The sequence below is a fragment of the Cucurbita pepo genome, chromosome 2, assembly GCF_057944985.1.
Source record: "Cucurbita pepo subsp. pepo isolate OVF chromosome 2, ASM5794498v1, whole genome shotgun sequence".
Taxonomy (NCBI): Eukaryota; Viridiplantae; Streptophyta; class Magnoliopsida; order Cucurbitales; family Cucurbitaceae; genus Cucurbita; species Cucurbita pepo.
The window spans coordinates 2,062,877-2,085,093 of record NC_141799.1 but is presented as its reverse complement, the minus strand read 5'-3'; the positions used below and the strand labels follow the sequence as shown (position 1 = coordinate 2,085,093).

Sequence of the window (22,217 nt, the reverse complement as noted above, 5' to 3'; positions counted from 1 at the left end):
CAATCGAGGTCTAACGACGCTTGCATTGGTTGACCCGAGCCGAATCGTAGATTGACCTCAACTCAATGTGACATGAACACGCCTCTCGAAACCTTAATGCACTCCTTACGCATATCTAAAAAAAAATCATAGTTCATTTTTGTAAACAATAGGTAGGAACTGTATATTCGAGATATGCTCATAAAAACCCTAACTTTTGCTGCACTTCGTGGCACCGCCTACTTCTATATATTGTACTATATTAGATACGATTCGTTTAGTCGATTGTGTATATGGGAGACGAGTTAGCTACATTCATTTATTTAAATTACATTATTAAAATAAGAAGAAAAGAAAAAAAGAAAAAAAGAAAAAAAAGAAAGGAAAAAAAAAAACCTTAAAAATAGATGGGAAATCTTGTCGTAATTGCGTAACGGAAATTTTCCTTCGTGAGTCGCCGGGTTAAATATATATTATTCACGCTATCCTGGAATATCGGTGTTCGATCAAAATCGCACACAGAAGACCAATCTCTCTCTATTCCCCGGAATTGAAAACCCTAATTCGTTCTTTTCTCTCCATTTTCGTTCTAGCGAGCGTCGAGCATAACGAAATCGAAGCGCCATGGTTTTCTATTTCAAAGCTCGGTCCGACGTCGGCGATTACACCATTTTCATGGGGCTCGATAAGCACGAGAACGAGGAGCTCATCAAATACGGCTTCCCCGAGGATATCTGGTAATTTTTCGTTAAGGTTTTCTTTATTGTTTCTGTTTCTTTCTTCGGTTTTTATTTGATGTTAATTTCATTCGGATTGGATGAAAACGATTTCTCAGAATTAATCAAGTCAGGTAAAAGTGTTGATGTTTTCGTTCTTGCTTGATGGTTTTCGAAATTGATATTCGAATTCCTCTTGACTTGAATGTTACGTTATTTTGTGCGGTTGCTGCTGGCTTCGATTTATATAAAAATGGTAGCCATGGCCATCCCTGGTTCTTTTCTCTGAGCTAGATGAAACTGAAAATTAACATTATGAAGGGAATGAGTTTCTTGTTTGCATTGATACCTTGAATTTTGTATGCGTAATCCTTATCCAGTGATACTGGACTTGGATTTATCTTTTTCTTGAATTTTGTTAGTCTTAATTTTCATTTTAGGGAGGACTTGGCTTAAGATTTCTTCTCTGAACAAAGGTTGTTTTGTCTAGGTTCCACGTGGACAAGATGTCGTCTGCCCATGTTTATGTGAGACTGCGAAGAGGGCAGACCATTGATGATATAAGTGAAGGGTTGCTGGAGGATTGTGTTCAGCTTGTCAAAGCAAATTCTATTCAAGGTAGAATTTGAACAGTCTATTTCTAGAAAATAAAAAAAAGATGAACAAGTGAACTAGGTTTGCCTGTATGTTCGTCCTTCAATTGGAACTTTAAGACGCATGTGCACATTTCTGCGGATGACAGTGAAATTGTGTCACGAGTTAGTAGCCTTTTAACTATTGGCCCTTTTTTCTGGCAGGAAACAAGGTAAACAACATTGATGTCGTGTATACGCCTTGGGCTAATTTGAAGAAAACTGCTTCCATGGATGTTGGCCAAGTTGGTTTTCATAACCCCAAGATGGTAAGGTTCATAGTTTGAATTTGGCGAGTTGCTATGTCCCTACGGTTATTTTTTCTTGTCTTTCTTTATTGTATTAAAGAAGTTTTTGTGCATCTTTTATGGATGGGAATATTAAAGGTGATTTACACAACCTTTGTCTTTGTATACAATTCAGGTCCGAACCGTAAGGGTGGAAAAACGGATCAATGACATTGTCAATAGATTGAACAGGACTAAAGTGGAAAGGAAACCTGATTTGAAAGGTAAATTGGAAATGACATCGTTGTTTGTGTCGTCTTCACCTTTTGCATATGCATGTTTTTTGTTAACTCAAATATGCCGTCGCTATTCCTAGCATGTTTAGGCACAACTAGTATGAGCTTCACTGTAATGACCCAAGCCCACCGCTAGCGGATATTGTCCTTTTTGGGGTTTTCCGTGGGCTTTCTCTCAAGGTTTTTAAAACGCATATGCTATGGGGAGGTTTCCACACCCTTATAAGGAGTGTTTCGTTCTCCTCCCCAACCGGAGTGGGATCTCACATTCACATATTTTGTTTGTTATGTTTTTTATTATTATTATTTTCTTTTTTGTATAAAATAGTTAACGAGCACTTTGTTTTCCACTACACAGCTGAACGCGAAGCTGTGAATGCAGCTGAAAGAGCAGAGAGGAAGCAACACCTGAGAGAAAAGGTTGGTGTCAATTTTTTTGTTCCATTTCTGAATTAACTCCTTTTTGTGGTCTCTACATCTTGGATTTCTATGTTTTAGCTTTTCTGAAATTTCCGCATAGATAGTTTGGCCATGTCTTTACTTACACACAGCAAAATTTACTCCCCTGTGAAACGAAATTCCTTTTGTCAAATATTTTGCAAGTGACTACGATCATATTGATCATTTGGCAGCGTATGTTATTATGTTTAGTCTCTATCAATCTATTAGTCAGACCCGGTTTTGTTGCCTAGGTCAGGTGGTTTTCTCGAAGTATTATGATTTTTTTTTTATATCTCGCTGTAGTAAAGTTTCCTTTTTTCAGAAACGCCGCGAGGAAATGGACAGGTTAGAAAAAGAGAGGCAAGCTGAGCTAAGGAGCTACAGTGGTTTGATGGTCTCTGAGAAGATGACATCTAACAAACAAATTGCAGCGGCAAACAAATCGCTACAAGAGCTGGAGGACGATTTCATGTGATCGAATTGATCAGTACAAATGCTGCAAAAAATAGCAGCAGCTAAACTTACTCTTCTTAGATCATTTGCTCATTGAGTTTATGGTTCTTGGCTCAAAGTTGTCCTCTCACGAGTTATCAAATCGTCTTTAGCCTCCATGATATTCAACTTGGCGTCTACTTGATGACTATACAAATAGAAAATCGAGAGCGGAAAAATGGTCTTCTTTAAGTTGTAATTACTGTCACACTCTTGTTTAACGAGACGATAAGTTGGCTCGTTTTCGCGTACTTTTGCTTTTCAAATATACTGTAAGAAAAAGGAAAGCCACTGTGTTTTGGGTATGGATCTTCTTTTCTGGTTTTATAATGAGTGATTCATTATCTTTCTGGGTCTTTGCTTGCCTTTCCCACAAGTCGATTGTACTAAAAAGAAGGCCCATTCGTTCCCCTTTTCCTTCTTTTTCATTGTCATTTGAATGCTTTGGTTGACTCTCTGTGTGTTCTCTTGTTTATTACTATCCCCCAAGATGGAATGGACGGTCATAGTTTGGTTCTGCTTGGTTTTAGCACTATCATTGAAGGGCAATTGCTTAAATGGTTCATTTTGCTTGGCTTCTAGATGGGCTTACTAGTTGAGGTCGTTATATAGGAGGTTGCTATGGAATCGAGCCAATTCGTGAAGAAGAAAATCAATATATTGCTTAAATTGTTCATTTTGCTTGGCTTCTAGATGGGCTTATTAGTTGAGGTCGTTATATAGGATGTTGCTATGGAATCGAGCCAATTCCTGAAGAAGAAAATCAATATATTGCTTAAATTGTTCATTTTGCTTGGCTTCTAGATGGGCTTTCTAGTTGAGGTCATTATATAAGATGTTGCTATGGAATCGAGCCTATCCCTGAAGAAAAAAATCAATATATTGTTTATGTAGCTCCATCGCCTCGACCTTTTTGAAGAAGGTTTTGTTATAAACTGACTGAATTAGATAGGTTGTGTTTGGCTTCGATAAAGGTAAATCTAATACCATGAGAATCTGTGAATGATTTTGATTTTAAACTTTTAAACGAGTTTCTTACCCTATAAATATTGATTTTGAATTTAATAAAAAAAATAATTAGGATTTTCCACCATAAATATTGATTTTGAATATGATAAAAATAATTTTAATTATTTTTTAAATATATATCTTCATCAAAATTGTTTTTTTCTCGTACCATTTATTATATTAAAATTATAAATTTAGCCTTCTTAGTATTTAGATTTTAACATAAAATTACTGACTAAATTTTTTAATTTTTTAAAATTTTAGATATAAATTTTTTATTTATATCAATACTAATTAATTTTAAAATTTTGGAATTTTGAGTTTTTGATACAAAATTGAAACTAAACATGGCAGGACAGCGCATGTCACACGTGTCTAAATCCTAATCGTCCAATTTCCAAACGTCGTGTCATCCTAGCCGCTGGTTTTGAATCTCTTCAGTCCGCCCGTTTATGTTTGAACAGAACTCCGAACCGTTTAAATTGTCGCTCTCAAGTTTTTAAGCCATTTCGCTCTCTTTATTAGTACCTCTATTCTTTTGTTTTGGCGCCTTCGTTCGTTCTTCTTATCAAATTTCTGCTCCTTGACTTCTCCATTGGAATCCTCTAATGTGTCCTGTTTTCAATCGCTGCATCGATTTTCTGTCCTCGATTCGTCTGCGCTTCGTCGCTCGACGCTGACTTCGGTGAGTTGCGTAGGGTTTTTTTGGTTAAACTTTGTTAAACTTCCATTCATTCTATGATCTTCGCGTCGGTTTTAATTTTATTCGCTTCTTTTCGAAATTCCTTGAGCATTTCAAGTTTGTGAACTCTGTAGTTTTTCTTTTCCATCTATTTTGAGTGATTATGAAATGCTCTCGATCTTGTCCTCGTTGTGGACACTATGAAATGCTCTTTTCCATCTATTTTGTGGACACTATGAAATGCTCTCGATCTTGTCCTCGTTGTGGTACTAGTTTATACGAACTTAGGTAGTGTGGCGTTTTCCGTTTATGGAGTTTGATTGTGCAATTTTAATCACTTATCTGATCTTTTTCGCTGTTTTTTACGGCCGTAGAAATTGATTTTTTCTTTTTATTTAGTTGCTTCTCTGATGCTTGTTGTTTACATTCTCAATTGGCTCTTGGCAGTCATTTTCTTCATCTTGAGGTTTGGAGTATGGTCAATAGGTTTTGATGGAAGTATCATGCATTGCGCGAGTTTTAATCAAGGAGATTGATAGCTTATTCCTTTTTTCTTGAAGTTGGATTCAGTTGTTATACCTTTCAGTTTCTTTTCTTGATATTGATTTAGACTTGATTTTAGTCATTAACTCTGCATGATTAGGCATTTTTCCTCACTTAGCGTGAATTTTGTGAACATCGATTACATTCATCTTGTCTCTGGAGGAATATCTAATTTCATATGCTTCACTTCATTTCTCGTACAAAGACTGCCTAAAGAAACTTTTCCATCGAAATTACATCCAGAATCTGTTCTTACGGCTGATTTACAATATCATTGATTGATCCAAAGATCCTGTTTAGCTCAGATTTTATACTCCTTTGAAAGGCTAGGATTAAACATTACCTTTTGGTTTCTTTCTTGCCTTTGACTAATGATTATCCACGTGTATATATTCTAGCTACTGCCGTATGTTTTATTTTCTCGTACTGTTTTCTGTTCTACTGCCTGCAAATTTTGACAATGTGATGTCTCTTGTTCAGAAAATTTCAGATGAAATGGTAGAATTTTCTATATATGAATAATATAATGGTCTGGATAGCGTTCTTTATAACAAGCCATTGTCGAGTAGGAATAAGGATATTATGCATTTTCCCCTACATGTCAAGGAGTTATGGAAGGTGATAAAACCATCTCAACACCTTCGGACAATCCCGAGGTTGGTGATCAGAGGATACGTGCTCTCCATGGGTAATTTCATTGATCTATATTACTTTTGGCTCCAAATTTCTTCTTATTCTGCAAGCTTTATAGTCTCTCTTTTTGCACCTTACTTTATCGTTTCCTTGTAAGTTTTGTAAATCTTCTGAACCAAAATTTTCAGCATAACTCATATAAGCACTGGTATTCTTTCCTCTGACTTCATTGATGACTGGAGAGGAATATCTGTAACTAGCTTGTTGTAATTCTGTCTTTAGCTTCTTGTAATTTTCCTGTCTTTCTTTTCATTTTGCACCGATAAATGTTTGTAATTTAATTTTCTTTGGTTCAACAAGAATTCTTTTTTACTGCTGCGGTTTTATGTTTGAATTGACTTTCTCTCCTGTACCACACATATTCTTATACTGTTGCTTCACATTAGTATTTGTTGGAAGACAAAAACTAAATTCTCTGCTGAACTCTATGTATGTTTTTTGAGAGGATGTTTAGGAGAACCAGTGGCCCTACAAGACGTTCAACCAAAGGACACTGGACACCGGAAGAGGTAAGTTTATCATTCATCATAGTGGGCTGCAATATTTCTCTCATGATGATACATTTTGTTTTGAACTATTTTTTTACTTCCAAAAGTTATATGCTCGAGCGTTGGATAATCTATATTTTACTCACATCCAGGATGAAATTTTGCGGAAAGCAGTTGATCATTTCAAAGGCAAAAACTGGAAGAAAATAGGTATTATCAAATATATTACGATTTGCAGTGTGTTGACATATTACAGAAGCCAAGGATAGGTTTTATTGGACTGAAGATGTTTTCGTTTTTTGTCATCCTTAACATAATGGAGAATTTCTTCAGTGATTGTGATCTAGTAACTCAATTCATGTTTACTTCATGATATATAAAGTATTTTTTTTATGGTATCTAATTAATTCTATTCTGGATGATTAGACAACCTAATTAATCATGCATTGTGAAGATGAATTATATTTTGCATAGACTAATATGTAACTTTTGTTTCATTACTGGTTCATTTGTTATGTTGTTTGTTGTTTGTTGTTTGTTTTTTGTAGCTGAATGTTTCAAAGACCGGACTGATGTCCAATGTCTGCATAGGTGGCAAAAGGTCTTAAATCCCGAACTTGTCAAAGGTCCATGGTCTAAAGAGGTGATCCACTTGTGAAAGTTGTTTTTTAAGTTTATTCTATTCCAGTCATCACGATACTTAATCAGCATATCCTTTCAATAAAGTGTACTCTTTTTATGAAATCCTACTTGAACATACCTGTTTCCCTTGTGAATTGTTTGTAGGAGGATGAAACTATTGTTGAACTGGTGAAAAAATATGGACCAAAAAAGTGGTCCACAATTGCAAAACATCTACCCGGACGAATTGGTAAGCAATGCCGAGAAAGGTATGATAATTGAGTTATTTTGTTGCTGATTTATGGATTTTGATTTTCCTGTTATACTTATATTCTCTTTGGTAAACTCCCTCTGCTGAAAATTTCTTTTATGGAAGCCAGTGTTTTTTTTTTTTTGTTGCCATCAATTTGAACTTTTCCTGCATCCGTATCTTTTTTGTCAGGTGGCACAATCATCTTAATCCTAATATAAACAAAGAAGCATGGACCCAAGAAGAGGAGTTAGCTTTAATTCGCGCCCATCAAATTTATGGTAACAGATGGGCAGAGCTAACAAAGTTCTTACCTGGAAGGTATATGTCCCATTTGTAGCTTAAGGTTGAGGCATTATGCGGAATTGACATGTGCATTTTAAATTTTGTTTCTTTAAATGTTTTTAGATTAAAGTTGTTACCATCTAAACTTTTTTTGGATTTCTTTTTTTAGATTATTCTCTAGAACTGCATTTCTTTTCAGTTTTTTATTGGAAAATCAACTGATCATGAAAGATGTTATATTTGTGCTTTTACAATCAACAGGACAGACAATGCTATAAAAAATCATTGGAACAGTTCTGTCAAAAAGAAATTGGATTCTTACTTGGCCTCAGGCTTGCTCTCACAACTTCAGGATCCAATTTCTGTTGGACAACCCAACCAACTTCTTGCTTCATCTTCAAAGGTGCTTGGTAGTGGAAATGACAGTGGCTCGTATGGAGTGGAAACGGAGGAGATTTCAGAGTGTAGTCAAGATGCAACAGTTGCCGATAGCTTTATGATTGATTCAGCATGTGAAACTCTGCATATGAGAAAGGAAGTTCAATTAATTGAGGATTTGGGGTTGGGTAAGGAGCAAAGTTCCAGCCCAATATCCTGTTCTGAACCTTACTACCACCACCACCCTGCCATGGAAGAAATAACTTGTCCCATAGCTGAGTTTGATCAAGAAGTGGGTCACTGTTTGTCATCTTCAGAGAAAAATCCCTCGCATGATTGTAGAACAACTTCAAATAGGGAGTACCAATGCCATTTGAATGAGTTTCCTAACATCTCTTCGTTACAATTGGATAAAGAAGCACCCCAGTTTGAAGCAATTGGTACTGGGATGGGCGAAAGCCATGGAGCTGGCAGTTCTGCTCAAAATCCTTCAATGGTAAAAGGAGCTACGGCTTCTGTCCAAATAGAGTGCAGGTTTATATCGGACGATGAGTTTTGCAGGGTTCTATTCTCAGATTCAAAAAGTGACCAATGCAATCTGTCTATTAATCTTAGAAAAGGCTCTTACGTACCTGAAATGTGCGATTTCGAAGTTCCAGTTCAATCCTTGGGCACTCGAAAAGTGCAAAATAACCATCCTTCAGCTTCCCAAGTATATGATTATCCTCCAGGATCGGATGTGCAGGAAAAAAATTTGTTGCCTCAGTCCTGTATGCACATTCCATCCGTGGTTTCTGTTAATAATGAAATGATTTTATTAGGTGGTACTGGATCCAATAAGCTCTTTGTAGGAGCCCGAGAACACGAATGCGTAACTAGCCAAGAGAATGGATTCGTCTATGATGGTGGAACATCCAGGCCTTCCTGTTTTCATGTGACAGATGACCCAGAAATGCAAGAACAAAGCACAGGGACTTGTTCCCATGAAAGACCAAAACCACATAATGAAAATCTAGACTCAGGAGTTCTATGTTATGAGCCTCCTCGTTTTCCAAGTTTAGATGTACCCTTTTTCAACTGTGATCTCATACAAGCTGGAAGTGAAATGCAGTACAGCCCACTTGGTATACGTCAGTTGATGATGTCTTCTCTAAACGGTGTTACTCCATTTAGATTATGGGATTCTCCATCTCATGATACTAGTCCAGATGCTGTACTTAAAAACGCTGCCGAAACTTTCTCGAGTACTCCATCCATTTTGAAGAAACGGCACCGCGATTTTCTGTCTCCTCTTTCTGATAGAAGAATTGACAAAAAACTTGAAACCGTTGTGACATCCAGATTGACAGAAAACTTCTCACGTTTGGATGTTGTGTTCAAGGATGGACCAGAAAGTACTGAAGATAAAGAAAATATGCATTGTACGTTTGAGAAGAAACAAGGGACTGCTGGTGTCGAGATATGCGTTCAATCCACAGCTGAAATTGTAAGCCATATTTCAGCAATCTTCTTGAAAGATGATTATTTTAATTATATTGAGCAATCAATCAAGTTTACTTCTGGCAGGTGGCTTCTGGAGTCCTGGTTGAACATGATGCCAATGATCTGCTACTCCATTCTGTTGATCAAAACACTCTCAGTTCAAGTGCAAGAATTAAGAAACGACACTCTTCTGAGAATTTACATGGACCTAGCAGCACTCCTAATTACTGCAAGAATCATCCAGAAAGCGATTCGGTCGCAACAACGTGTGAACTCCCGGTCATTTTATCGGCTTCTGTTAAGAAGACGGATGATAATCGTCCGCAGATTGCCACCACCGGAATTGCTTCATTGTAAGATACAGCCTCCTCCCTATCTCTAATGCATTATTCATTGTAGGTTATTTTCTTCTATTAGGGACTTTAATGGACATTTCTGTTATCATGTTCTATAGACCTGGTGAAACTCCAGTTAAGAGAAGTATCGATTCCCCTTCAGCTTGGATGTCACCTTGGTTCTTCAATTCTTTCCTACCCGGGCCGAGGATCGATACAGAAATCTCGATCGAGGTAGTTAGTTGTTTAGATTCTTTCTGATTAAGCTGCAGTTGTGCCAGAAATTTGTGTAAATAATAGATTTTTATCAGTATTGTTGGATTTGTTTGTGTTTTTAGGACATTGGATATTTTTCTAGCCCCAAGGAAAGAAGCCTTGATGCAATTGGGTTAATGAAGCAAGTGAGCGAGCGAACGGCAGCTGCCTGTGCCAGTGCCCATGAAGTGTTGGGAAACGAAACTCCAGAGACACTACTCAGAGGATCGCGCATGAAGCATCGCCATTGTGATGAAACGGTTCTGGTATGATTCTCTTAACAAAAGGGGCAGCTTTAATCATTTAAATTCACAATACATAAAAATCAGATTTTGAGTAAATCAAAATTCAGAACACAATAATAAAACCTTACAAACTACTTTTTATTATATATTATCAAAAAACTTGGTGATAAGCTAAGTTTTGTTTATAAATACTATTTTCACTGTTATGTTTTGAAAATTAAAAGAAATAATTAATTAAAAACATGTTCTTGTTTTTTAATTGGACTAAAAATTCATGCATAATAAGCTTAATTTTTGTAAGCCAAATGGTTCTTAGGTCCTTAGAAATCAGATTTATTTATCAAAAAAATGCCTGTGAAATTGATTTTATATTGTATTGCTAAGAATTGTAAGCTCCTGCTATTTTACATTTTCAGGCGGAATGTCGGACGTTGGATTTCAGCGAATGTGGCTCTCCAGGTGAAATGGGCACATGAAAACTACACTACAGCTGCGACCACCTTTACCAAGTCCCCCGTCTTATCTTCGCAATGGCTGCATATAGCAATTTATTGGTACCACCTTCAACTGGCCTTTCAATTTTCCAACGTCTTTTAGTGTAATAATATCACCAATAATCAATGCCATTTAAACAAGATACTATTTGTAAATTCGAACGATATGATCAACTTTAAAAGCCTTTCATCAAGGCATATTTGCCCGCTGGGGTAACTCTCAAAATACTACAAAACAAGTTTTTGAGCGTTTCAATGACAACAAATTGGCTTCCAGTGAGAAAGCAAGAATTTTATTCAAAAGTGAAAGGGGGACGATGATGTGCTGTGCGTGCTGGCTGCTTCTTCCAACAAAACTAAACGACACGAGTTACGGCTGCATGGATTCCATCCGCAAGGTGTGGGACGGTCCTCGAGCTCAATCCAGCCATGCTGATTCTCCTGCGCAGGTAACAGTCAAATGAACAAATGTTAAAAAACAAAACCAAAATGTTTCGATTTCATGTCTCACTTGTATTTATGTTTAATACGAACTCTTAACCTATAAACAAAAGACTTTGAACACAACAAGACAAGGCTGCTTACCCATCAGAAGTCATGTATATATGATATTCTTTGGTCATGAAACTAACTTGTTCTGGGTTCAGTCCTGTGAAAGTAAACATTCCAATCTGCTTGATGATGTGACTCCAGTCACCAGGTGTACCTGCCACACACACACCATTTTCATGATAACTCAGCACCACATCCTCTCTCTACACACGCGACCAAAACATTACCATCCTTTGTTTCTGCCATTGATTCTAAATACAATATCACCATTTTCATGTACAAATTTACTTCTTTACTTACCCCCATTATATTTTTTTAAAAGTGGGAAAATCTTTTGGTAGATAATTGAAATTTAAGCATTTTTTTAAAAATTATGTTTAACTTTATATTATATATGGATTTATTAGATGTTCAACCATTTTTTATTAAGAAAATATAAAAAAGAATATTGAAGAAAGAAAATTATCTATTAAAAGATTTAATAGGAAAATGAAAAAATATTCCTGCTAACTAATCATGGTCAAGGTTTTTTCTTTTACTCAAGATTATTGGCGTCGACCATCGACCATCGACCATTATGAAACTTTTAAATCAATAATACTTAAAGAACATGTAAATACTAGCAGGGATATCAGGAGAAAGAATACTAACCTCTAGCGCGCAAGGCATCAAAAAGTTGCTGACGCATGCTAATAATGCGGTCTGCCATGGCCTTCAACTCAATAGTCCATTCATCGAACAAATTCCTAAAGTTCAAGTGAAGAAATCAATTTCATGATGCATGAACAGTTAAATATAATTTTTCGAGAAAGGATTTCTACACGAGCATCTTGCATGTATGTTTCACTTTCCCAATCTCAGTTGGGGTAACATAAAAAGTTTTTATTAGTACCTGTCCTTCAGGATTGTGGCAACAATGGATGCACCATGAATGGGTGGGTTTGAGTACATGGGCCTTATCACCAGTTTTAGCTGACTCTCTACCCTGCTCGCAACATCAGCATTCTTGCAGACCTGTTCAACAGTTACAAAGCGTGAGACCAAAGCAATAAAGCTGGGATAAATAAAGAAGTTCCCAGAGAAGGGACGGAAAGAAGCAATGGAATTGTGAGACCGATAGGTAGAGGAGCTGTTTTGATTTGCTAAGATCAGCTGGCCGGTCATCCAGGATAAGGGAAAGTTAATAGAGCTTGTCCGTCACAGCACATGCGACATCTTTCCACTGACGTTCGGAAAAACCACTCTTTTTTTTTTTTTTTTGTTCTTTCCCCCGTCTCTCTTGGAACGTTCATTCCTTGTAATCAAAATCCTACATCTAAACCTTGTTCTTGCTACTCGAATTGGTTCACACTACACCGGGTCATAATATTTGCATTTGGGTTAAAGGAAAAGGTACCTATTCAATTTTTCCTTCTAAATGTTAACTATCCTTAGTAATATTAGCCAAAAAGTAATTATTTCCACGAATAAAATGTACAATTTTCTAGAGTGCAAGAATTTATAATTTCAAAAGACATTAGGTGGGAGGGTAACGTCTATAATTTACTTCTCAATTTGTAATAGAACCTTCTTTCATTATTAAGACCACACAAATTCCTGTAACTAAAGATTAAATCAATGAAGATACGATGTTCCATGGCATCCCAATGAAGTATGAACACTCTTTTAAAAACTTACAATGCTTAAAGCGCCAACACGTTCGCCATAAAGCCCCAAGTTCTTTGCATAACTCTGGGCTACAAAACATTCACCTCCATCAGCAACAAATAATCGTACTGGTTGTGCATCCGTATCCAAACTTCCACTAGCAAAACCCTGGATCATAAGAAGCAAAAATATCAGAAAAATTGATACGCACATGTATGAAGCTGTTAAGAAATGTCATTTTTCATTTTATACTATGTAGAACTCTACCTGATAAGCACTGTCAAAGAAAGGTAAAAGCTGTTTTGATCTCATCAACTTCCTGATCTGATCCCATTGTTCAAGGGTTGGATCGACACCAGTTGGATTATGAGCACATGCATGAAGCAGAACTATAGCTCCAGGTGGAGCAGAACCTAGATCTTCCAAGAGGCCTGTGACACATTAATGTTGGTAGACCAAGAGGTAAGAAATGGTAAGGAACTGGCATTCTCAACATCAAAATTTCAGTAACAAATCATCTTGAATCACTCTCTTATGTCACCAGTTGGAACTGTAGTGACTTGTTCAAGTCGAGAATAATTAAATTATGCCAGCATTTCCATAACAGATAAAACACAACGGAAGTCAAAATGGAGATAGAACGAAGAAAAAAATGTTTGGAAGTGTCACAGGGTATGGGTTTGAACCTTGAAAATTCAGCCCTCGTGTTGAAGGATCATAATACCGGTAAGTTTTTACAGACAGCCCAGCCAGAGTAAAAACTTTGGGATGGTTTCCCCATGTTGGCAGGGGGATGTATATTTGCCGCTGGAATACATGAAAAAAAAAAGGCATGTTAAGACAGTTTTATCACCATGTACAAGGAAAGCATATAAAGTACGTTAATGAACAGCTAACCACTTCTCACCTCATGATAATGCCTTGCCAAAAATTCACCACCAACCCTCAATGATCCAGTACCAGACAAGCATTGAACAGTTGCAACACGATTCTCAAGAATGGCGGGGCTATATCAAAGTAAGGATTAGAAACACGATCCAAAAGAAAACTATTGGATTAAGGCTACTATACTACTGATCTAAGTATGAGCAACCAAATACAAAAGGCAATAACTAACCAACAGTAAGTAAAAACCGGTACAGCTTACCTGTTCGCGCCAAAAATGAGCTTAGCGCTCTGTTTGTTGAACTCTGCCAATCCAACAATCGGAAGATACTCCTTAACTCGTGTACTGTGGATCATTAAGATCAGAACCTCAGCATATATCTATATCAAGTAAGATTCACAAGAGAATGATCAAGAAAAGTACCTATCGTTAACAAGCTGGTGCTCTGCTTTTCTGACAACGTTCAAGACAAGAGGTTTTCCTTCCTATCAGATCAAAATACCAAAAGATTAAAATACTCATAACTAACATTTTGGCACCTTAATCACTAATAATATCAAGATTTAAAGCCACAGAATCATACCTCCGTTCTGTAAGCACCAACGCCCAAATTCAACTTGTTCGGGCTCGGATCTTTGTTATACGCAACAGTCACCTATCCATATTCAAAGTTCAACACAGTAACTGATATATGTAAAACTTGCAAAACATCAGATAAATAGAAGCAAAATGTGCAAATATGCAATTTAAAAAGTAAGCGAGCAGACTTTTGTCCGATAGTCATTCTATTCCCTAAAGATAATCCTTCAGCGTTTCTAAAGCCGTAATAAACCAGCTGATGAGCCAAACAATTTCCAAAAGAGTACAAAATGACATAAGAAATAACCACCAATTAAATTTAAACGAAAACACACAGGAACGATCACGATCCACAAACAGCCAACAAGAAATTCCCGATCGCGTGTATCCAAAAGTTCGGACATAATTCATTTCCATAACATACCGTATAATAGAAACAAAAAGTCAAAATCAGATATAAGAAACACTAAAAACTAAACAGAAATCGATCACCGCAAAAGAAAAGAAAAAAACTAACAACACAAGAATATAACGAAATCCTCAGAACTAGTCCGCAACTAAACAAAGCAGAATGATGAGCACAGCAATGAAAAACCTAAAGCGATTGATCAAAAGAGCTAGAGAAATAGAATACCCCGAGAATAGGATCTTCAGGAGCACGAACAACGTGAGCGAAAACAGAATCGCTGTGCAGCGAGGAAGCGACAGAAGCAGAGAGTGAATCAGCCATAGCAGATGAAGACGATTCGACCAGATGTCTTACGAGAGCGTTGATTCTCCGATCGGCAGGATCGGTATTTGAACTCGAAGTACGTGGAATAGCAGCAGCGTGTTCAACGCCAAACAAGGGGCGCATCTTGTTTGATCGAAATTTCCCTTTTAACGCTTTGGCGTTTCGTTTTCGAGTTTTTTTTTCCCTCTCTCTCTCTCTCTTCTTTTCCTTTTTCAACTTTGGCGCTGTTTTTATTTCACGGTTCGATTTTGCCTTTTATATGTAGTCGAAGCCCACGAACCGACATATTTCATTTTCCGAATTATCAGATTATACACATTTTCTTTATTATTAATAAATATAATTAAATAATCTAAACATTAATATAAATAAGCAAAGAATTAGAATATTAGGTTAAATTAAATTTTTTGGAAAAAATTAAAATTTAATTTATATGATGTTAAAAATTCTAATAAATATATCTATTAAATATTTAATTCTACTATTTAAAATTACAAAAAAAACGAATTAATAAGATCAGAATAATTAAATTTGTAATTCAATTTTAAATATAAAAATGAAATTAGTGGAATTGACACGTGGTTTGTTAAGCGGTAATGTTGGCACGTACTACGAGGGAGAAAGAAGGGCACATGGCGCGGCCCATAGTTTGACGCGTGACTTTCACGTGCCAATAGGAGATAGGGTTACAATTATTTTACATTGGCACGTCTCTCGAGAACTCCCACGTGGCTCATGACACGTGCGCCTGCGGTGGGTCGGGATAATTTATCATTCTATTTTTAAAAAAAATAAATTAGAGTGTAAGTGTTATATAATAAAATATTTATGTTGCTAATATTCTTGTTCTTTTTTGACATTTTCATTTTAAATATAAATTATGTTGTAGCTTAATTTAAAATTAATATTTTTAAGAATATGGACGAAATTTTATCTATCAACATATGGGTTGACACAAGTTTTGCTGACTTTTTTTCCAATAATAAAAATTTAAATTAATTTAATAATAATATACAATAATGAAAGAGAATGAAGAATGGGTTGAGCTTGTTGGACGATGAAAGTCCCACATCGGCTAATTTAAGAAATGACCATGAGTTTATAATAAAACAATACTCTCTTCATTGGTATGAGATTTTTTTAGAAATCTTTTGAGGAAGCAGAGCAAAGTCATGGTATCAGACTCGTGTCCTAAAACTTAGTCGTGCCAATCGATCACATGTTGAACAAATAGACACCAAAAATATATAATAAAATAAATATAAACATTTTGACCCTTTTAGACATGTAAGCGAAGCCAGCGTTTCCGTCCACGCAAAGGATTTTCAAGATACACGAAACCCCTCTACAATAAGTACAGAATTATCCAATAATAACGCCCATATTTGTGGCCAAACTCTTTAAAGACAATTCTATTTCACAATTATTTCCACGCTTTATTTATTTCTGCACATTTTTCAACGATCAAATTATTCGTTATAATATTAAAAATACTATTATTATTTGTAAATTTTTAATTCATTATAATTTAGCTTAATTTTAATAAGGGGCAGTGATTAGATAGGCATGCACTTGAAAATAAAATTTAAATTTTTATCATAAACAATTACATGAATAAATTTGCATAAGAATTTTACTTTAAATTATTAAAAATATCCCTAATTTCAAGAAAATTATGTTTCATGCAATTATCAAAATTTACAAATTTACATTTTATGACTCATCAATCAAATAAAAATATTTTAAAAAAAGGTAATATTATACGATGTCAAAATTGTAAATAGAAATTGAATTCTGTCTAATTTTGAGGGCTAATTTGATGAAATTGGAAGTGTTAAGAGTAAAAATGGACAAATTTGGGGAATTTATTTTTATTTTCTCCAAAAAAAAAAAAAAAAAAATCTATAGCAGATAATTAACTACAGATATGATGGAGGATTTAGGTGGAAACGAATTTCCACCACTTGTATAGCGCAACACTGTAAACTATGGCGTACACAGCCAGTCTGATTGGATAAATCCTAAACCTGCAACAGTTTCCAAGAATTCTAATGAAAATTTTGAAAAATCACTTTCAAAAACCAAAAGAAGTTTCAATAAGCACGATTACGAAATTGATTTAGCAAAGGCTGCAAAATCACTTAACCTAACTTTCTCGCACAATTTGGGATAAATCCTAAACCTGCAACAGTTTTCCATGCATTCAAATGAAGAGTTCGAAAAATCACTTTCAAAAACCAAAAGAAGTTTCAATAAACACGATTGCGAAATTGATTTGGCAAAGACTGCAAAATCACTTAACCTAACTTTCTCGCACAATTTTGGATAGATCCTAAACCTGCAACAGTTTCCATGCATTCAAATGAAGAGTTCGAAAAATCACTTTCAAAAACCAAAAGAACTTTCAAAACACGATTACGAAATTGATTTGGCAAAGGCTGCAAAATCACTTAACCTAATTTTTTTCGCACAATTTTTGCTCTGGAATCAATCAAACAACAGAAACAGAGAGCGAAGAGAAAAAAGAATCAAAAGTAACCGACCTTGGATTCCGAGATGCAGTCGAGATCCGATACGATTCCCTTTCCTCTTCGGTGACTGGAGAAATCCACCGGGAGAAATCGCGGTCGAAGAAGCACCAGTCTGGTAAGAGGATGCCGGCGATGGCGAAAACGCCGACCAGATAAGTTACGGCCATTTTCTTGAAGGAATGCGTGGAGATTCCAACGAGAACGACGGCGGCGGCCAAGAAAACCAGAGAGAATTTAAGTGCGGCGTCTTCGGCCATGGATCTAGAAATGAAAACGAAGGAAGAAATGAGAGAATACTCGAAGCGACGGCCATTGTAGAGAAGAGGAGAGTGCGTGTGGGCCGGGGTCTAGGGTTTGCCGGTGGAAGCTGCTTAGTTATTGCAGCATTTATTGTACAGCTCTTTTAATGTCTCAGCTCGGCTTCAACGGTAACCTGTATCTTTAAATGCTTTGGCCCTATACACATACCTTTATTTAAGTTAGATTTTACCCCAAGGGAGAAAAAAAACACATAGAGCCTGTGCTCTCAAACAGCCTCCCCCTAATCGAACAAAGTGCACTATTTGTTCGACACTTGAGTCAATCGTTGAGACCCTTTGTTTGACACTTAAGGATTTGGCTAAGTTAAGTGCATGGCTTTGATACCATGCTGGGAACTACAGACTTCCACAATGATATGATATTATCCGCTTTGAGCATAACATTTCGTAGGTTTACTTTTGGTATCCTCAAAATGTCTCATATCAATGGAGATAATGTTTATTACTTATAAACTCATTATCCCTCTTAATTCGCTAATGTGGTATACTCTCAATAATCCTCAACAATTAGAGGACGGTGGTTCAGTCGCTTGAGTTTGTGATGTAGATGTTGCACGATCTTAACGACACTATGTTGTGCGAAGTGGCGGAAGGAAGGGGTCGATGTAGAAGGGCATGGATGGATAGACACATGGGGACGTCGGCTTCCAAACCGGACAGATGAGATCTTTTGCGTATTATCTGGACGGTCTGTCGTGCCCCCTTATAGAAAAGCCTTTATTTTAAACTATCAATGACGTTGCCCTGTTAAGAGTCACACAATCAAATTTTGTCGGCCAAAAATGGCTTTTGAATTCAAGCCGAGGGCGTGTGGCTTATCAACACATTATTATTGTTATTTACATGGGATCGGATGATTTTTGTGTTTCAATTAAGGAGACAAAAGGTACAAAGGTAGGTTTCGATCTTTATTCTCTCGAATAAGGAGAGAAGATTCTTTTTTAGGTACGTTCAGAAATCAATACAATGAATGACTATGCAGTAATACGAACAGTTTCAGGTAAAGTATGATTTACAAGAATGATGTAAAAGTACGAGAATTATGTGAGAGAGTGAGATCAACGTATCATAAAACACGAATTTGTAATAGTATGATATTATTCACTCTCAATATAAACATCATTTTCATTTTCTAAAAATATATTTTTTTTTATTTATTTATAAATTTATGATATCATGTTAATTATAATAATTCTGAAATTGTGTTGGAAAGTATGACGTGTACCATATGTACGATTAAAATAAAACTTTTTAAAAATTAAATATAAGTGGGTTGAACTCTTTCAAATACTAAATATATATTTATTTTTTCTTTATTTTTTTTATTTAAAATATCTAAAAATATTTATTGAAAAGTCAATTTCATCCTTCAACATTTAACACCTATACTATCATATTGTTTTAATCATTTGGCCTCATAAATATTATTTTTAATAAATATTTTATTAATAAATTAGAGAAATTAACATAAATTTTCTAACCAATTAAATTTATTTTAATAAATTTTTAAATTTTCTAACAGACAATCAAATAAAAGGGACCAAATATAGTCTATAAATAATATAATTAAATCATTGATATATATAACTTTTTGTTCTTTTTTTTTTAATAAAATTATTCATTCATCCTTAATAATATATATATATATATATATATATATTTAAGTGGTTAAATTTATGTCTTAGATATAAATAATATAATTAAATCATTGATATATATAACTTTTTGTTCTTTTTTTAATAAAATTATTCATTCATCCCTAATAATATATATATATATTTATTTATTTATTTAAGTGGTTAAATTTATGTCTTAGGTTTAAAGGTTAAATTAAATATTTTAAAATTTGAATGGAATTAATATTATTATGAAATCGATTTTTGAGAGAGGATATGGTTGATTATGTGGAGAAGAAAGCCAATTCATCTGGTATATTAGGTATAAATACAAATGGAATATTAGTCTATGAATAGTCCAAAAGTCCAAAAACATAGAGGATCAGACCCACCCCTAATCCAAACAAGGCCAGCCAAGACCAAGTTCTGCCAATCACCTTCTCGGTTCGGACATCATTTTCTTTGGACCCGCTATGTGTAATTACCCTTTTAACCTGTGTGATTTTTTTTTTTCATGTATTCAAGAATAATAAATATAAATAAGAAGATAATTAGACGAGTTAACAATGATTAAGAGTATTAGATATTTGACTCTTTTGCCAATCACCTTCTCGGTTCGGACATCATTTTCTTTGGACCCGCTATGTGTAATTACCATTTTAACCTATGTGAATATTTTTTTTTCATCTATTCAAGAATAATAAATATAAAATAAGGGATTAGTATTTATAAGAAGATAATTAGACGAGTTAACAATGATTAAGAGTATTAGATATTTGACTCGTTAATTTGTTATTCTTTTTTTATTCCAACTTGATATATATGAAGGACAAGGGAGGAATGCACTTGTTCTTATTGATTTTGAAGTTTTGACGTTGTCTTTGTTCTTATCTATATTTTCTATAATAATTAAATATATATATATATATATATATATAATATATATATATATTTATTTGATGCAGATGGATCTAAGCGACAAAATAATATCCAAAATTCGTTAATATTGTAAATTAATTTAGTCAAAATCACAAAACATACATATAAATATAACTCATACTCGATCTATTTATAGGGTCTCTAAGGAGCCAAACCCTGACTTTATTAATAAAAAAAAGATGGGGCACAAGAGAAAAGTTGGGGGAAGGAGTGGAGTAGCTCGAACATTTTGTTTAGTCGTATCTTGCTTGGTGTGACTAAGAGAAAGAAAGGACAAGAGGAAACCATGCACGATATTTCTCGATCGTGTCTATTAGGGACAATTAAACGAGCGACTCGTGAATTCTTCCAAGTTGGACAAGCCAATAACTCAAAAGTCTCCGATATATGTTTTGACCATAACTCTAAATTCTCGTGGTGGAGCACAAAGGGATCTGTCAATGATACAAATGGAAACAAGAAACACGATCGAGATCTAAAATAATATTTTTAATTATATAAGCAAACCAAGCTCCGACCCGAGTTTAAAATAAATAATACAGAACTAAATTCATCAAAACAAACTATCAATGATTGAAAGCATAAAAATCTATAATTAATATTAAAAAATGGTTAGGTTCAAACCAAGACAATGATGGGATTAAGATCCAATCATCCGTCAATTAAATAGTTGATAATAACTTCCGTTGACTAATAGTAAAATTGAAAAGTGGAATTCATATTTATCATCAATATTTAATTTAATTTTTTCATATTTATTTCAAAAAAATAAAAACTAACACACTTTTAAATTTAGAATATATACTTTTGCTCATAATTTAACTTTCAGTAAATTCTATAGTAACTAAGATAAAAAAAAATATTTAAAATTTACCTTGTAAATCGATCTTAAAATAAAAGACTATTTGACTTCAAAGCGCCACGACCTAATAACTGAAATAAACGACGAAACAGACCCTCAACTCGACAACAATTACAACTATTCATCGTAATGTCTACTCCCATACAAACAAGAATAATAAACTTCTAACAGGTTTTCTCGAGACCTCAATATTTAACCCTAAAGTCAAAATTACACGCCGCTTAATACACCAACTCCCATATTTAAGTTAAAAGAGAAAAGTAAAGAGAAGTGTCACGAGGTTTGAAGATAACGAGAGGTTAGTTGAACTTTATTCGGTCCAAGTTATAATAATATATTCATGGAATCTCTTTACCAATATTTAAGAACGACAGAGAAAAAAAACTCCGAAATTTGGAATAAAATTCACCCATGTTTTTTTTTTATAACAAAATTGTCATAATTATTATATATGGAAATTTAAAATCAAAATCTTAACAAGATTTTCAAATAGAAAAAACAGGTCAATAATGGAAGCTACTGATTTAAATTATTAAAACTCTTATCATTATTTATTGAAAATAATAATTAAAAATAAAAAAGAGTTATCCACCAAAAATAATATCGTCTAATAAATAAAAATATTATTTCAGAGCTAAATTTTAAATTAATAATATTATTAAACTTTAATAATATTTAAATTAACCTAATTTTATTTTTATTATTATGGAAAACAAAAGGATCGGATCTTATTATTATTATTTTCCAAAATAAAAATAAATTTCTAAAAAAAGGAAAATATGTCTGTGGCTAGAATTTGCGCATCAATTTGCTGTATCCTCTTCCCCATCTCTCTCCCTCCTTTTTCATAAGCTTTTGTTCTTCAACTTGTTTCAGAAAAAAAAAATAATAATAATAATAAAATTTGGATTCTATAATTAATTATTTATTTATTTATTTTTACATAAAAAAAAATATTTTTTTTGTAATATGATTCTATTTCTCTCTGGTTTTTCGATGTTAATCCCCTG

General features: G+C 34.5%; 4 protein-coding genes across 8 annotated transcripts; 2 read left to right on the top strand and 2 right to left on the bottom strand.

Moving 5' to 3' along the window:
* Window positions 1-464: 464 nt before the first annotated feature.
* LOC111788284 (uncharacterized) lies at window positions 465-3,139 on the top strand. Its single transcript, XM_023668607.2, has 6 exons — window positions 465-716; window positions 1,186-1,313; window positions 1,493-1,596; window positions 1,751-1,838; window positions 2,209-2,270; window positions 2,614-3,139. Exons 1-6 carry the CDS (start codon window positions 604-606, stop codon window positions 2,764-2,766), a joined length of 648 nt encoding a protein of 215 aa, XP_023524375.1. The 5' UTR covers window positions 465-603; the 3' UTR covers window positions 2,767-3,139.
* Window positions 3,140-4,285: 1,146 nt separating this feature from the next.
* Window positions 4,286-10,798, top strand: LOC111788104 (transcription factor MYB3R-1). Of its 4 annotated transcripts, none has more exons than XM_023668294.2 (12): window positions 4,286-4,476; window positions 5,586-5,704; window positions 6,164-6,218; window positions 6,350-6,407; window positions 6,746-6,840; window positions 6,984-7,087; window positions 7,261-7,389; window positions 7,615-9,217; window positions 9,298-9,566; window positions 9,668-9,782; window positions 9,887-10,069; window positions 10,465-10,798. In XM_023668294.2, exons 2-12 carry the CDS (start codon window positions 5,628-5,630, stop codon window positions 10,522-10,524), a joined length of 2,748 nt encoding a protein of 915 aa, XP_023524062.2. In that variant the 5' UTR covers window positions 4,286-4,476; window positions 5,586-5,627; the 3' UTR covers window positions 10,525-10,798. The 4 variants fall into 4 exon arrangements, with proteins under 4 accessions (XP_023524062.2, XP_086977435.1, XP_023524060.2 ...); XM_087121309.1 differs by having other exon boundaries at window positions 5,507-5,704; XM_023668292.2 differs by having other exon boundaries at window positions 5,497-5,704.
* On the bottom strand, window positions 10,710-15,176 carry ASP3 (aspartate aminotransferase 3). Its single transcript, XM_023668428.2, has 12 exons — window positions 14,841-15,176; window positions 14,211-14,282; window positions 14,051-14,112; window positions 13,889-13,972; window positions 13,649-13,748; window positions 13,428-13,548; window positions 13,009-13,172; window positions 12,772-12,909; window positions 11,987-12,108; window positions 11,746-11,840; window positions 11,128-11,248; window positions 10,710-10,983 (listed from the first exon to the last, which is right to left on the bottom strand). Exons 1-12 carry the CDS (start codon window positions 15,060-15,062, stop codon window positions 10,899-10,901), a joined length of 1,386 nt encoding a protein of 461 aa, XP_023524196.1. The 5' UTR covers window positions 15,063-15,176; the 3' UTR covers window positions 10,710-10,898.
* A 1,644-nt stretch (window positions 15,177-16,820) lies between these two features.
* Window positions 16,821-18,184, bottom strand: LOC111788334 (peptidase). 2 transcript variants are annotated; one of them, XM_023668661.2, is made up of 2 exons: window positions 17,483-18,143; window positions 16,821-16,966 (listed from the first exon to the last, which is right to left on the bottom strand). In XM_023668661.2, exons 1-2 carry the CDS (start codon window positions 17,725-17,727, stop codon window positions 16,879-16,881), a joined length of 333 nt encoding a protein of 110 aa, XP_023524429.2. In that variant the 5' UTR covers window positions 17,728-18,143; the 3' UTR covers window positions 16,821-16,878. The 2 variants fall into 2 exon arrangements, with proteins under 2 accessions (XP_023524429.2, XP_023524431.2); XM_023668663.2 differs by lacking the exon at window positions 16,821-16,966 and adding an exon at window positions 16,989-17,121 and having other exon boundaries at window positions 17,483-18,184.
* Between the last annotated feature and the right edge of the window lie 4,033 nt (window positions 18,185-22,217).